The sequence below is a fragment of the Colletotrichum jinshuiense genome, chromosome 9 (genome assembly GCF_051148585.1).
Source record: "Colletotrichum jinshuiense chromosome 9, complete sequence".
Lineage (NCBI taxonomy): Eukaryota > Fungi > Ascomycota > Sordariomycetes > Glomerellales > Glomerellaceae > Colletotrichum > Colletotrichum jinshuiense.
Window position 1 is genome coordinate 4,008,748 of NC_139316.1, and position 16,534 is coordinate 4,025,281.

Genomic DNA, 16,534 nt, shown 5'->3' on the forward strand with positions numbered 1-16,534 from the left:
GGCGTCGGTCGCAATGAATGGCCTGGGCCCCCTCACGTGATGCCACCTCTACCGGCAGACAGAGTCCATTCGTTCATTCACTGGTGCTCCGCTCCTCCGTTTTTTACTTTTGACAGGTGGAAGGGTTGTCTGATGTCGACCGGTCTTCTTGGTGTCCGTGGTTCCCTCTTGAACCATGACCATGATCATGACTACGGCCATGCGAGGCAAAGGCTAGAGGCCAAGCCGGTCGGCTCATACGCCAACAACCAACCTCAACCTACCACCAGAGAGGGAGGGCAATGGTTACAGAACAGTGCCTGGGGCTGTGAAAGCGAACAGGTTCAAAAGTCGGATACGAGAGCCTCCTGGCCACCCGCCGTGGATGTGAAAGCCAAGTCCGGGAAAGCTGGGGTCTGCCCGTACCATCTTGGCTTCTGCGGCTTCCCCGTCCCTCGATTCCCGCCTCATCGTCTCAGGTCGCACTTCACAGCCTTCCACCCATGCATCCATGCATCCATGCACCGCGCACCTGGGAGAGTCGGCCACGAGGCTGGGGAGCCAAAGGGAAACATGGGGCCCGGACGAGACCTCCCTAGACCCTCAACGTATCCGTACTGAGAATCCCGCACATAGGACACTATGCCGAACCGTAACGCTCAAAGGGACAGAGCGGAGAGAGGGCCAGCGGGTCCAACCGACTCCCCCAAGGACCCCGTCTCAACCTAGCACAGCCCTTTGCTCCGTGTGTGGGCGACGGGTGGACAAGATCGGTCGTGTTCCTGGATCCCAGGCTTGATGGTTGTGTGGTGTGTGTGTCTTGTGAGCAGTCTCGACATTTCGACTGGCTCTCGTGTTTGCAGTGCCAGACTCGTCATTGAACGACCGGGGGGCGCTAGAAAAGCAGCGCAGGACAAGCCAGCGCTAGCCCGCTAGCGCCGCCGCCGCCGCCACCATCAAACGTGAGTGGTGCCCAATCCCAATCCACGTCCCCCGCGACATGGCGCCGGACATGTCGCCGGCGACTGCAACGAGACTGTTCATCAACCGTCGGAAGGCAATCGGTGTAACGACAAGTGTATGAGACGAGGTCCACGGCTGGAGGCGGGCATTCACTGGAGCAGACCTGGAGAAACAAGCCAGGCGGAGAAACGGCAGACGCAGCATGGTTGCCATTGGTCCATTGGGGACAGAATCATTGGCCATCGACCACCAGCCAGTGGGACGATAGCCGACGGTCGATATAAACGTACATGCCTCAGGGAAGGAGGGGACACAGAGCTTGCTGGAATGAAGAAGACCAGGCATGGGCTGTGGGCGGGAGGCAACGACGGCGACTGGTCCTGTTCAGCTGTCGCTGCTTATGCCGTGGCGGCGTTCAAGGGACAGTGAGGGAATAGAATATGCGTCGAACACGGCCAGAACACACAAGCATTGGGGGAAAGAAGGAAGGAAAAAAAAGGCCGTTGATGACGGGGCGGCTTGCGGCGGTTGATTGGTCGCTGTCTGTTGGCTCAACGTTCCTGGGGTGGCCACCCAACCATCCCGAGAAATCGTGTTTCCCTTCCTTCGTTCGTCCCTAGAGGACCACGACCAGCGCGTAGGGGAAGGACGTCGTTGCGAACCATGGTCCGTATTCGTGTCCGTCTCTGAATTTCAGAGGTGATGTCGACGGGTTGAGCATAGCAGAGCAGAGCATACATAGCACAGCACAGCAGCCACAGCACAACAGAAGCAGAGCAGAAACCGAGGAAACGCGTATTTCACTGTGATGCTTTATTTGGCCCATCCGCTTTCTCTCCCCCTGCCCCCCTCAATGTCCAATTCGGAGCCCCTCCACATTTGCTTGCCAGTACTATGTGGTGTACACTATAAACGGGCTCCTCCTCTTGGCTCCCTTCATATCATTTGCCTGCCCGTGCATGTCGTCTTGTTCTGTGCCCCCCCCATCCATTCCCTAGAGGGGTCCGTACCGCCGGACACCGTCGAATACGGCTAAATCCCTCCACCACATCCCTCCAACCATTTCTTTTCTGCTGCTAGCTGCAAGCCGACATGACAAACTGGCGCTGGCCACCCCCCCGGCACAGCCAGCACGAGCAGGTTGGGGCAGCAGATTCCAAGTGCGGGTTGCCGCTGCCACGATCCAGGCCCTGCCCGATGCTGCATGGCCAATCTGATCAAGCAAGTTATTGCAGAACCCAGAAAGCACGGTGGGCTGGACCCTTCCTCCTGCTGCCTCTTTTTCGCCGGTTGTACTGCTGAAGAAGAGGTACTTGGTGTCACGGCAACCGGCCCACCGCGGCCAAGGTAGTCCCCCTTCCTCGGTACGCAACCCCCGGTTCGTACCCCGCCTCCAATCTCTTTGCATTCTCGAACCTGAGGGAGTGGGGCGCTGCGTCTCTCGAGAGTCAACGGTTGGTCCCCTCCCTCTCTTCCACCGATGCTTCCCAGCGGCTCAGCAGGTCCAGCCAATTTGGACCAGCCGGCCGTTGCTGCTTGGATGGGAAACTGGGAACTGGGAGACGGTGATGAAAGGAAGGAGCTTTGCGGATGCGGACACCTTACCTTGAGATTTGAGACCCTCCCCTCCAATCCCAAGGCTGCCCATCACTGTGGTGAAATGTGGAAGTGAATGGGCCGACGATAAAGTACCTTGTCTGGGTGGCGTGCGTGCATAGCATGTCTCGATAAGACACCGGCGGCGACAGCGACAGCGACAGCAATGGCCGGCACCATTGACAGCAGGACCAGCAAACACCGCGGTCCAGTACCAACAGCAACACACCAACAGCCCGTTGGGAAAACGTCCCGGCTTGCCTGTACGTACCTGGCCTGGCCCGACCTCACCTCACCTCACCTCATCTTCAAACTCTGAGCCTGAACTCTGAATGTGTCAACTCCCTCCTACCCTTCTGTCTTTTTCTCACACACGCGCTGTCTGTCTCTCTCCTCCCACCCTTCCCTCACCCCACCCCCCTCTGCTACGGTATGGTAGGTAGGTATGTATGTGTGTACGTACCTACACTAGGCCCAGTCTCCTTTCCCTTTTCCCTTCCTCTCTCAGGGAGTGACACCCGACACACCCCCCTCCCTCCCCCACCTGGTACGTACCTGCATGCCTTAGCTCATGCCTTAGCTTGCCTCCAAAACCCACCTCCCGCAACAGAACAGCACCACACTCCACCAAAGCATTGGACACTCACACACCCGACCTCAGTTACGGATATTCTGGTACGGATCAGAGGACGGATCAGAGTACCTACCTGGCCTTTTTATTTTATTTTTGCCTTTTGCTACGTCGCCTGGGCCAACAATCGCACCCGCACGCATCTGCTCTGCCTCTGTCTGTCACTTGTGCAGCTGTGTAACAAACTTGGGCCTGGCCTGTCCCGTCCTCGTCCTGTCCTGTCCTGCCTTGTCCATTGTGACGGAGGTTTCCCCATCCATCAAATTCAACCAACCTGGCCGTACCGTCCCAGTTTCCAGCTCCGTTCGCTCCTCTCATTTTTTAAAATCATCTGCCATCCCTCCCACCCCTTCCACGGCCCTCCTCCGCCTGCTCTGCCTATCTATCTACCTCACCTCACGGCAAATTCGTACAAATCACCCCCCTCCCCCCCCCCATCCCGTCCCTGGTCCATGCCTTGTCCACCATTGCCTGGCCGTGTGTGATATCTTTCGCCACCGATCCCTCTCTTTTACTGCTACAGCATCTCCTGCTTCCATCCGTCAATCGCCCTTCGTCATCCACTCTTTCTCCCTCTGTCTTCACCCGCGACTGGCAACCCCAACGATACCTACCAAAACCCCAATTCGTCGCCTCTTCTCTACATACACTACACGTTGAATGCTGGCATCGACCGAACCCGTCCTCGATCTGTCGTCCCTCCTAACAAACCCCGTCGAACAACCGACTACCTGAACCGACCCTCACTACCTTCGCTCAATCGATTGTCCGGATCAAGACCGCAACCATGAACTTCACCAAGAAATTCGACCGCGCCTTCCAATGGGCCGGCGAGAAGATGGGCTCCGAGTCCAAGACGGGCCAGACAGACGAGTTCAAGAACTTGGAGATGGAGATGGCTCTGCGATTTGACGGTACGACATCACGTCCCCCCCAGCTTCGCCAACCACAAATGCTAACACGGTGGCCTACTAGGAATGGAGAGACTCCAGAGATCCACAAACACCTACGTCAAGTGGATTGCTCGCCGCGGCGAGGCCTTTGACGACAAGGAAAAGGGACTGCCAATTGCCTTCGTCGGCCGCATGATGATTTCCCATGGCGAGGAATTCGAGCCCGACTCGGAATTTGGCGCCTGCTTGCTCTGTACGTGTACCCTGTTACCGTTCCCTGCGTCCATCCCCAACCCAACTCTAATCAGATAATTGTCCAGCCCTCGGTCGAACAAACGAACGCCTCGCAGGCATTCAGGAGAGCTATGCCTCGGAAGTCACTGACAACTGGCTCGTGTCCGTTGAGAGATCTCTCGCCATGATGAAAGAGTATCAGGTACGTACCGACGTCATTGCTCGCCCAATCGTGGTTTCAGCCCATCCCATCTGACACACTCTTCGCAGGCCGCACGGAAGAAGCTCGAGTCGCGCCGATTGGCATACGATGCGAGTATCAGTAAGATGCAAAAAGCCAAGCGCGAGGATTTCCGTCTGGAAGAGGAGCTCCGTACTGCCCGCGCCAAATACGAGGAAGCCGGCGAGGACGTCATGCGACGCATGCAGGACATCAAGGACGCCGAGACCGACAACGTCCGCGATCTTACCGGCCTGCTCGATGCCGAATTGAACTACCACGAGCGTTGCACCGAGGAGCTTCGCCGCCTGCGCCAGAACTGGGTGGGCGGTGCGCCCCCTTCGCCCACAGACCGCCGTAACGGTGGCGGACGCGTCAGGTCCAACACGGCTCGTTCGTTCAACGACTACTCGGGTCGCAGCGCTCCCCCAGTCGAAGAAGAACCCGAACCGATGCCCGTCCGTATGCCTATTCGCTCCAACCGATCCGAGGCCAAGTATGGCGCCTCAGCAGATACGACCCCGAGACCGTCCATCAGTAGGTCGCAGACGTTCCAGGGCCCAGCTAGTTCTGAACGCCGCTCCGTCGCCGCCACTCCTCCGATGCCCAGTGTCTCCCACATTGGTTCTCTGCGTGGGAACCTGAGACCAACGGGCAGGCCGATGGTCAGCGACGTTTTTGCCGACCGTGACGACGACCAGACGACTGTGAGCGGCAGCGGAAGCCCAGAATGGAACGACCGTAGCGCCAGCCCCGCGACCAGTATGGGAAGCAGCTTGACTAGAAGCACGAGCAACCTCCAGTCGAAGAAGGCGCCGCCGCCGCCTCCCCCAAGTCGAGCCAAGAAGCCGGCACCCCCAATTCCCGCCAAGCGTGAGGTTGGGTACTAGATATACACCGCTTTCTGACCCTGCTTCATCGAGGCGGGCAACGTGTGGTTGTACCGATGCGCGATGCTTGTTTTCTGTCTTGTTGCATCAATAGACTGTTCATTCCGAGTCGGGGTAGGGTTCCCGACGGGAGCATGGCGTTGGGGCGCATTGATATTCGTGGGCTGGATCCGCAATTGTTGGCTCACTCGTCGCATAGCTTCACCCGCGGAAGGTGTTGACGAGAGATGGCCGGGCTCATGGGTTCTCACCGTGGATACGATCCTCTACAATTAGTTTAGCAAAGGGGCTCAACCAAGTCTGCTTGATTGGTCGGCCTGTCGCTGGAGAGTGGTTTGCTATACCGGCATATTTAGACGGGCTGAATTGACAAGCTTTCCTCAAGTAAGCCACTGTTTTTACCGTGCATGTATACCTAGAAAAAGGAAGCAAGATTGGGCCATGCACCCCCTGCTAGGCATTGTAGGAGCCATATCTCCATACCCCCCCGGGGTTTTCAGTGTGTAGAATCGTGTTGGCTTTCGCTTCGAAGAATCAGGTGTGGGAATTGCATATGTCATGTACGCACTCAATACTGTCCTCTGTGTATGGTGCCACTGCGAAGGATTGTTACACAATGATTTGAGACTGAACAGTTCCCGGTTCCGGACTCGGCCGTGGTGACCGGCTCAAGCCACAGGCGCACGGATGGGCGTGGCTTACCAGCGGCTCACGTGAGCACGCGTGTGGCTCGAGCTTCCCGTTTTCCTTGCTCTGGCCTTGCCTATCTAACCCCGATAAGATCTCGTCGTTCTTTCTCTTTGGTGTGTTTGAACGACCACCAACGTCCCTCTTGGTTCTACTACTGGTCGGAACCTTGACCTTCCTCCGCCAGATTTACCGCCAGCTTCTCGACGATCTCGACGAAGCACCTCGGCGCAGGGTTTCATTCATTCCAATCGACAAGCATCGAGGTCGTCCCCCTTCCTCTTTACACATCCATCCACCCCCCAAATCGCAGTGGGTTCCAGTCTCGATCGATTGTTCCCCGCCCCCAAGTCTGCCAACATGGCAACCGAAGATGCGCGATATCGATTGTCGACACAGTATCGGCTGTGGTCCTTCTCCCCGTCCAAGCTGGCAGAGCTCCGCGAACAGACGAACTCGCTTGCGAGAACTCACATCACCAGTCGCCTTATCGAAACGAAGCGTGTAGAGTCGGACGCCGAGTCTCTGCCCGAATTTCTGACACCTGCCGAAGAGACCCAGTTGCTCAAGGTCTTCACCGTTGATCTTATCCGCGCCGCCGACTTCTGTGGGTTGCCGACCGAGGTCAGAGCTACCGCGACCGTCTTCCTGCGCCGATTCTATGTCACCAACTCCATCATGACGTACCCGCCCCAAGACGTCCTCAAAACATGCTTGTTTTTCGGAAGCAAGGCCGAGGGACTCTACACGCGGCTTGCCAAGCTGGCAGAAAAGTTCCCCAACACCACCGAGGAAGAGATTTTGGCTGGAGAGTTCCTCCTTTGCCAAGGGGTTCGATTCGCGTTCGACGTCAGGCACCCGTTTCGTGCACTGGAAGGGGCCATACTAGAACTTCGGCGACATGCTGACCTTGAGGTTAGTTGAGCTTTGCGGGATGATACCATCAATAGACGTGCTAATGAGGGGGCAGAAAGCTCGAATCGACGCGGCCCACTTCCGCGCCCGAGCGGTTTTGAAGTTTAGCTCTCTTGTCACCGACGCATATTTTCACTACACCCCCAGTCAGATAATGCTGGCTGCGCTCTCTCTGGCCGATCGAGGACTAGCTGAACGACTGGTACAGGCAGCCTTCGCCCCTGGCCAGCATGGCGCAGCGAATGAAGACGGACAGGCACAAGATACTACTCCGCGACATGATCTACGGGATAAGGTGATGGGAGCGATAGAGGCATGTCGAGAGCTGTTGGCGACTGAACCCCCGGAAAGACTGGATGAGTATTGGGGAACTGTAGGTCATCCTTTGTTGCATCCGGGACGAGTTACGGCTAGAGCGAGACTAATACGAGTGTAGCCCGAAAGCACGAAGCTCATCAAACCTCTTCTACGAAAGCTCAAGAGGTGCAGAGATCCCGATCGTGCAGATCTCGTGGCACTGCAAAAAGCTCGGCGCGAATTGGCGTCGCAAAAGGAAACACGGCGGCCGAAGGCCGAGAGTGACGGCACCACATTCGGCGCGGATATCGGAGTTCTCGGCGGGAATGATGCGCGCGATGCCAAGCGAAGGAAAGTCACTGAAAGCGACGATGTCTTTGGTGGAGCGTTGTGATAGAGTGGTGAGGTTTTGACGAGACCGCATTGTTATGCCATCGGACGATATGATTGCGCCAAAAGGCCATATGGCGTGATTAAGCCGAAGCAGGCGCGCGAATATCACCACGGCTAAGGAACATCGACGAGGCGGACGAATTCCCCAATTCATACATACGAGAAACGATACCCCATAATTCCTTCCACCGCTTACTGTTCATTCGGTCCTGGATGGTGAATCACGACGACGTGGCGATGATCGGGTCTCCCTAGTCAACCTAATTCGAAACGTGCGTCCTTCGTTGTTGGTCGGTCGAAAGAGATGCCTCGCAGGAGGTTCGTCTACATTTAACCGGAGGCCTCACCGGGTTGAACTTTATTGCTTTCGGAGCCAGAACACTGCCGCCAAGTAACCGTCGGCGTAAGGGGGAATGTGTCATTGGCTCGCTAGATGGAACAAGCGCCAAAGTCGCGATCGACAAGCTGTATCGATGACGCATTCACTCGAAAATTATCGCCAAAATGTGGGAGCGGTCGGCAAAGTCGGCCTCTGGAGCTCTTGGGTTCCAAGAAGCCTTCCCAATGTCAATTGCTTGGCCTCGCTTCCATCGCGGGGCTAGACGAGTTGCGGCAGTATGTCTCGGCGAGCTGGTTCACTGGCAACGCCTTTACCCACCTTGGAGACGAGGCACTTGGGGCGAAACCAAGGAAGAACAGGAATGGCCCGACTGGCCGTGAATGAATCGAGTGGAGAAGTGGGAGTTGGACAATGCGGGGAAGCAGACGACCTGTGGCTCTGCACCCCTTAATTACTTCGTAGACCACGCAGGAGGACGACAGACAACAAGACAACATCTAAAACCCCGGTCAAGGGTTTGGTTTGCAGACTACGGCAAGCCGAATTGAGAGGTGCATAAGCGGTTACTCTTCTTTGGTTGTAGTACATTGAAGTCTTCGGATTCGCGGACAAGACATGACTAATACTGAATTCCATCATCCATGTTTGCCTAGCACGCCAGCGCAGCCCGTCGCCGGCGCTGTCGGAGCCCCTCCCGCTTGATGGCGCTAAAGGGTCTATCCTGACGACATTGACTTTTTGAAAGCTACGCCCGACTGGTGCGGGATTACGCAGCTTCCAAGACATAGCATCCTATGTGTCAATGGCGTGTAATCCCCATGCTTCTAGTTGTTAGGCCGTCTGTTGGCATTCCGGATTTTCTGATTGCTTCACGGCCCTGGCGTTGGAAATGCTCATTCGATTGCAATGGGGATCCCAAGATTTGCATGTTCGGAGGGAGAGGTCCCAGCAAGTTAAGGGCCACTGAGCTGTCTGCTTTAGACTAGCCAAAGCTCCCTAGAGCTTCCGAGCTTTCCAAGCTTTCCCCGTGCAGGACATGGAGTAGTTGGTGGGCCAGCAGCCACGCAGGCATGTTACTGTTGGGATTCGATCACCACAGACCAATGCGATGTGCATCCTCCACCAGCACACCATGCCGAAAACTGTTATACGAACGACTTGGCACCTGGCGGACGATCCCATCGAACCGCTTGCCAGCTACCAGCAGCGTCGTGTTGTCTCGCAAGCTAGGGAGTCTTCTCCGCCCCCGCCGGTCCTACCCCGGCGTCGTCGTGATGTCGACCAAGACCCTTGTCTGGGACCGGGAACCGTGACAGGCTTACTTATTCTTCGCCAGGCTGGGCAAAAATCTTGATTTGGTAACCTACGACGACGGCAGTGACCCATTGGGCGTACTGGGCTCCGGCCTGGAGCTCACCAAGGAGTTTGTCATGATTCGCGTTGTGGCTCAGCGAGGTGGTTGCACCTTGCTGTATTAAAGGTCGGCCCCTTCTGCCCCTCTTCTTCCCGATATATCTGGTTCGACAAGTTCAGTATTCGTTTGCTCCCTTGATACTACCTTCAATATACCCAAAGAAACTTTTCTGTACGACAAAGGAACATCATGCAGGTCAAGAACATTCTCTCGTTGGCTTTGGCCGGGGCCGCCTTTGCTCAAGCGCAGAACCTGACCGAGGCTTTGATCTCCCAGAACTCAAGCCTGTCTACACTTGCGGGTAAGTAGCCATCAATGCGCCATATATGCCAGGTATGGTTATTGACCAGATCATAGGTCTCCTTGGAACTCAGCCCGGTCTCGTCCAGGCCCTGTCGCAGGCACAAGACATCACCATCCTGGCTCCGAGCAACGAGGCCCTCGAAGCATTCTTGAAGACTCCTGCTGCTGCCGGTGCCGCCACAAACGCCGGTCTGATCGCTGCCATCCTGCAGTATCACGTCCTGAACGGCACATACTACGCCTCCAATTTCACCGAGGAGCCCCAGTTCATCCCCACGCTGCTCCAAAACGAGACGTACACCAACATCACCGACGGCCAGCGCGTCCAGGGCCAGTTGGTCGGCGGCAACGTCACCTTCTACTCCGCCCTAAGGGAGAACTCGACCGTCACCACCGGCAACGTCAACTTCACCGCCGGCACCATCCATATCATTGACCGAGTTCTGAGCGTGCCCCAGAGCATCAACGACACCCTCCGCGCCGCCAACCTCACTGCTGCCGTGGGAGCCATCCAGGCCGCCAACGTCTCCAGCGTGCTTGCCTCGGCCGAAGACCTGACCATCTTTGTGCCCAACAACGAGGCCTTCCGCTCCATCGGCAACCTTGTCGGCAGCCTCGGCTCCCTGCTTCCTAGCATCCTCCAGTACCACGTCGTCGCCGGCTCGGTGCTGTACAGCCCCGACCTTACCAACACGTCACTGACGACGCTCAACGGTGGCAACGTCACCATCAACGTCATCAACGAAACAGTCTACGTGAACAACGCCAAGGTCGTGATCCCCAACATCCTCGTTGCCAACGGCGTCGTCCACGTCATCGACAAGTAAGTTCCACTCAACCGCCGCCGCTTCGGGAGACCGAGCCTAGGTAGGCCAACTAACACGTTTTCCCCAGCGTCCTGAACCCCAACAACACTGCCGCCGAACCCGACACGACCGCCACCAGCCGCCCCGCCGCGTTCACCAGCGCCGGCACCGCCACCGACGGCAGCAACCCCTTCACCAGCGGCATCGACGGCCCCACGTCCACCGCCCCCATCGCCACCGAGACTGACGCTGGAGCCGGCGGCGGTGTCCGTACGACTTCGAGCAGCACACAGGCGGCGCCCATGCGCACGGCCGCTGTCGGCGCCGCTGCCCTATTTGGCGGCATGGCCGCTTACATGAACGTGTAAAATCTCACGGGGATTCGGGGATCATACTTGCTCTATTTCTTTACAGCAATTGAAGAAGATGCAGAATATGGAGGGGGAAAAAATGCGGATATGAAACTTGTAACGAGATGAGTGAGGAGGATTGTTCACGATGCGATGTTGATACCAACAGGCTAGGTGCCTTTATTCATTCTTTTGATAAATCAATGTGTCTAGGGTGTTGAGATGGGAGGAAACTGTACTTTAATGTCCCACGTCATGTGGTTGCGTTCCCCGTCTGGGCCGACGCGCGGTATTTAATGAGAGAAAAACGATCTTTCGAGTTGTTTTAACAGGGGCTTTTCGAATTGTGTTGATTTGTTTGCATTGAAGCAGTTCTTTAACATGGAGATGGGCTTCTTCTCACACAACCAATACATAGGCGCGTTGAACCCCGCTCCTCCGTAGTAAGCCGCTCGAGTTGAGAACTATTCGTGTTCACATGGCCACTATTCAGTGTAACCATGAATGCTACTCAGATGCGATCAAATCACCCGCGGCCCCATGACCGCGCGCCCTGGGTTAGTGGGGTGAGCAGGGGCTGTCGTGAGGGGATCGTCGGCCGAGTAATGCAACCAGCTGACGTTTGATCCCCCATGTCAATCTGACGGGATCTGTGCACTGTGATCTGTGCGGAGTTGACCTGGTTGAATGTGGGGGCACTTTCCAAAAGGTTGCGTACGTCGCGACATGTCAGCATTTTCTCCCAAATCAATAAACCCGCAGACTTAACTCACAAGAAAACCCAAAAATTCTGTTGGGCCTGGGGTTTGGATATTCCGCCATCTAACCGGTGCCGGTGACGGTATAAAATCAAGCACAGCACAATAAATATATATAAAAGGGTTAGTATAAGTATGTTGGGGTGTAAGTAGCGGTTATTCTCTAAACATCTGGAAGATTATACACAAACGGCAGCGGGCGAAATACCATTAGCTTATCGAGCTTATCAGCTGCTCCAGATACCAATAGGTGAACTCTGCACATGTCACACAGTGCAATCAGGTTGAGATGGGGTTGTGAAGACCAGCTTGTGTGCGTACTCTCATCGGCCACATCGGCATTATCTTAACTCCATTGAAACTCCAGAACATGGGATCCAATACTCCTCATTATATAGAGAAAGCCCGTCCAGATTTTTGAATGATGTACACTCATACCAAAGCAAATCCTCATTCTCACCTGAGTTCAAACCCATTTTAGTTAAACACCAAACCCCGATCCCTTGTTAGCCATGCCTGAACCAACCCTTGCCGGAAAAGTCTTCATGGTCACCGGCGGCGGCAGCGGCATTGGACTTGAGACGGCCAAACTACTTCTAGCATCGGGCGCCAAAGTGGCCGTATGCGACGCCAACGAGACATCACTCGACGCCTTTACATCAGGCCTGAGCCCTGATGAGAAGGCACGGACAATGACGGGGGTTGCGGATATTTCCAAAAGACCCGCAGTTGCCGCCTTTCTGGAAAAGACCACCGGCCATTTTGGCGCTCTGGACGGGGTGGCAAATGTAGCTGGTGTTGGGGGGACCAAATTCGGGGCTCAGGATATCTGGGAGACTGACGATGAGTCGTACGAGTTTATCATGGGCGTCAACGTCAAAGGGCTGTTCAACGTGTTGGCGGAGTCTCTGAAGCCCGGCGTGATTAGACGACCCGGCTCGATCGTTCACGTGGGGAGCGAGTACTCGTTCAGGGGGTGCCGGGGCGGAGCGGTCTACTCGGCCAGCAAGCATGGCGCGTTGGGCATGGTGAAGAGCGCATCGCTGGAGAGTCGCGGCCCTGATGGCGTCCGCGTCAACGCTGTTTTGCCGTACGCATGCCCCATACTTGAACTTACCTCGATTACCGAAACCGAACAGCTGACAAAACCGTGATGCAGGGGCCCAACTGACACTGCAAATCGCCGGGCTCTTATGGCGACACTCCCGCCCGGACTCGACTCCACCGTGCGCCGTCCAGTTGGACGACCCGCCCATCCGCGGGAAATAGCAGAAATCATCTTGTTTCTGCTGAGCGAGAAGAGCAGCTTTGTGACTGGGGCCGCCTGGACGGCTGATGGAGGAAGTCAAATTTGAAGCCATCGGGGGTTGGCCAATGACAGGGCAGTTGAAGCAGTTTTCTTAAGTGTCGGCACTTGTTATCAGGTTCCATGCTGGGTGCGTAGTTAGGCAAAATCTTGAACCTGTGCGTCAGGCAATATTATCCATGAATGGCCTCGGTGCTATACGGTACTAAGTTTCCTTTATCGATGCGAGCTCCTGACCAACGCACGTTGAATTAGCCGACATCGGTAACAAGGATACGGACTTGCGAGGGTGGATTCGTTTCCCCTCCACATTGGCAAAGTCGAGTCCTCTGGTCTTTGCAACAGTTTGCGCCATGTACACCTGGAGCACACCGAAGCATCAAAATCCGATGGGGTCACTGCTTCGACCAGCAAGCTATGTGCAAACAGGAAGGTAGTTGAGCACGCGGCGGAAGCGCTGCGGGGTTGGTGGGCCTTGAGTTTGGCTTTGGCGAAGCCCCACGAATTCTCCGAGCTGTAAACAACTGTTGTTGGTTAGGCGTGACCAGCGTGATTGGTGTGATTTGCCGAGGGGTTATCTGGCCGAGATTGACTGCCTTAATGATCGCCAGCCACTCCTCATCTTATCATAGACCGTGTGTTAGTGGTGTATTCGCTTATTAAGGTCCTACGACTGGCGACAGCACGTCCATGTTTTCCCCTTGTTCTGGGCTGTTGGCATTGCCAATTCTTAGAAGCCAAATATCTATTTCCAAGTCATAGTAGGAAAATACACCCACTGGGAGCTGCTGTTACTTAGTGATGAGTTTTGATGCCCACTGAAGGAGATGCAAATACCCGCAGTTGTGGAGTAATAGCCACTGCTTTAGTTATCAAAGTGGACGTAAACCAAGTCCATTTTGTGTTCTATTCTGAACAGGTGCTGAGCTGACAGTCTGGACGTAGCCGGCGATAAGGTGAAGTTCCAACAACACCATGGACTCACGCTAATACGCCATAAGAGAAATGCCACAGAGTAAGAAGTTGAAGCTAAGACTTCAAAAGGACACCATGATAATACCCGACGAAGTAGTGTTACACTGGTTACTGCGTAATTCTGACTTTGTCAATAAACAGGACAATGCATGGGCTAAGCGAGAATTTGCAGCTATCAGCCACAACAATAGTTGGCTTTTAGAAGACGAAACATCTATAGTGACATATTCTGCTAGTTGAAACACTTAATCACTAATTCTATAAGCGTCTTAGTGTAAGGCTAAATCATCTGTTGACTTCAAATCGCTTTGACAATGCCCCTGCTTGGACCCTTTGTCCGAAATCAAATCCATTCAGGGGTTCTTTCTGACTACGTTGCTGTTGAAGAGGTGCCTTGCTATCTCTCTTTTCCCTTGTACTTGTCACCTAATGTTTGCAATACGCTCAACTGCACATCCTTCGTGAAAGACAAGACGACGGCGCCAGGTATAAACCGACTACTTTGTTGTTCCCAGTTATCGCATTATGATACAGGTGTTATTTATCGCTCACGCAAGGCAATTTTAGCTATTGACGAAGAAGAAAAAAGCAAATCCTCATTATTAAAAGCTAAAACAGCCTGAGAGCTGGGTCAATAAGTTCGAGAAAGGGAAAGAAAGAAAAACTCTTCTTGTTCTCCAATGTTCCCCAACATGCTATTGCTCCCCGAAAAGAAGGACCTTCCGGGCCACTTTAAAGCCATCCGAAGTTATGACGAAGCGTGATTGAGGACAGATAATGGTCAAAGTTGAAGTGTTTTCGCAACCCTCCAAACGCACGGAATCAAAGGGTTCCCCGCCACTTGAAACGTATGGTCCAATTTGGCCAAGCTAAAAACAGGAATGATGACTAGAAAATCACAGAGCGTAGGATGCCACGACTCATAAGACCGCGCAGTTTACGACCCTTGCGAGTATATGACCGATGATCAGCGCAAATCCGGCTGGCGAGGTAAGTAATTGGTCGACTTTCGTCCGATGAATGTGCTTCTTCACGCATACCCCTGGCGAGGCAAATACAGAATCGAAGCCCTGCGATTTGTATTACTTTGTTTCCCGGAACTCAACATAAATGTACTTGTGCTCGCCTATCCTAGGTATGTGGGAAACCATGTGCAGAGCATGGTCCAGTCCCTCCTCAATTCACTCGCCCACCCAGTATTGGGTTGAACGACAATGTCGCTCAAAACATGGGTAGTTTGGTTTTTGTTTGCAATTAGCGCTTATATTGCCGAGGCCATGTCAGCTGACGGCACCATGGTACCCTCAGAGTCATCAAACAGTACGATATTGAGCTTTCCAACGTGTGCGGTAACAAATGATATCATTTTCCAATCTGGGAAGAAATTATGTTTGTCTGACACAAAGTAGCTTGAATGCATCTTCAACGAAATTGTCAAATCTCCTTGTCAAACAATCACAAACGAAACATGCGCCTGCAACGATCAGGGATTCTACAATCATGTTGAAGTGTGTGTGATGGCAAGCTGCACCCCGAGGGAAGGAATATGTAAGACTTCGGTGTTGCCTCGTTAGACTTATGTTACTGACGTTTGCTTTCTAAAGCCGCCCAGAAGGTAAAAGCCGATCTTTGCCATGACCCTGTGCGGTCACAGGTCCGGTTTCTATATGCATTACGATCTTTTGAGATCGCTGCGTGGTTCCTGGTACTGCTTAGGTTCTACGCCCGATGGGTTACCCTCCACTCCTTTGGCTGGGATGATTATGTGATGATGGCAGTGGCGGTATGCTCTCTCGAAATACGGTCCCAGAGTTCGGGCTGCTAACGCAGAAAGATCACATACATCCCGCAACTTATCGTTAGTCAACTGAGTGAGTAAATGTAGATAGCGGTTGATTGCCACTAGGCTAGGGTTGCTGACAGAAATTGTAGTGGACGACAACGCCTTCGGCCGGGACATTTGGAATCTGGAGTGGGATCAGATCATGTTGGGCCTCAAGGTAGAGCTCAAGTAATGGAATGACTACAACGATTCAAGCTGACAAATTACAGCTTTTCTACGTCCAAGAACCGCTTTACTTCACTCAGTTAGCTCTTACGAAAATCTCAGTTCTCTTTCTCTATCTTCGCATATTTCCAAGCCGACGGTTTCGACTGATTACATATACATTCATGGCATTTATCGCTGTGTCTACGGCGGGTCTTGTTTTCATGGCTATTTTCGAATGTTTGCCAGTCGGCTACTTTTGGGAAGCATGGGAAACGGAATACTTGGTCCATTCCAAGAAATGCTTCAACTTGACTCTGGGAGCGTTTGGCTCTGCAGGGCTCTCCATCCTCGAAGATATCATTATGATCACTCTGCCAATACCACCCCTTCTCAAAACTCGAATCTCTATCAAAGAAAAAGTGGGAATTTCAACATTATTCATTTTGGGTCTCCTCATTACAGTGGCTAGCTGTGTGAGGTTGAGGTTTATCAACGTGGCTTACTCCCCTAATCCTTTTTGGGACTATGAGCCGGCGATGTTATGGTCACTTGTCGAGCTGGCAATTTCATTCCTCGTCACAAGTTTACCTGCAT

The 16,534-nt window shown here is 54.0% G+C and overlaps 4 protein-coding genes across 4 annotated transcripts; all 4 read left to right on the forward strand.

Annotated features, from left to right (window-relative positions):
- Positions 1 to 3,956: 3,956 nt before the first annotated feature.
- Positions 3,957 to 5,406, forward strand: EsH8_IX_001052 (BAR domain-containing protein; the record flags this gene model as incomplete). The annotated part of the gene is made up of 4 exons (XM_083267388.1): positions 3,957 to 4,083; positions 4,145 to 4,315; positions 4,383 to 4,498; positions 4,567 to 5,406. The coding sequence occupies 4 exons, from the start codon at positions 3,957 to 3,959 to the stop codon at positions 5,404 to 5,406; spliced, it is 1,254 nt and encodes a 417-aa protein (XP_083130953.1).
- A 1,047-nt stretch (positions 5,407 to 6,453) lies between these two features.
- Positions 6,454 to 7,699, forward strand: EsH8_IX_001053 (FAS1 domain-containing protein; the record flags this gene model as incomplete). The annotated part of the gene is made up of 3 exons (XM_083267389.1): positions 6,454 to 7,008; positions 7,064 to 7,381; positions 7,445 to 7,699. 3 exons carry the CDS (start codon positions 6,454 to 6,456, stop codon positions 7,697 to 7,699), a joined length of 1,128 nt encoding a protein of 375 aa, XP_083130954.1.
- A 1,942-nt stretch (positions 7,700 to 9,641) lies between these two features.
- On the forward strand, positions 9,642 to 10,929 carry EsH8_IX_001054 (fasciclin domain-containing protein; the record flags this gene model as incomplete). Its single annotated transcript, XM_083267390.1, has 3 exons — positions 9,642 to 9,753; positions 9,810 to 10,578; positions 10,650 to 10,929. The coding sequence occupies 3 exons, from the start codon at positions 9,642 to 9,644 to the stop codon at positions 10,927 to 10,929; spliced, it is 1,161 nt and encodes a 386-aa protein (XP_083130955.1).
- A 1,252-nt stretch (positions 10,930 to 12,181) lies between these two features.
- Positions 12,182 to 13,024, forward strand: EsH8_IX_001055 (SDR family NAD(P)-dependent oxidoreductase; the record flags this gene model as incomplete). Its single annotated transcript, XM_083267391.1, has 2 exons — positions 12,182 to 12,759; positions 12,829 to 13,024. 2 exons carry the CDS (start codon positions 12,182 to 12,184, stop codon positions 13,022 to 13,024), a joined length of 774 nt encoding a protein of 257 aa, XP_083130956.1.
- Positions 13,025 to 16,534: the final 3,510 nt, after the last annotated feature.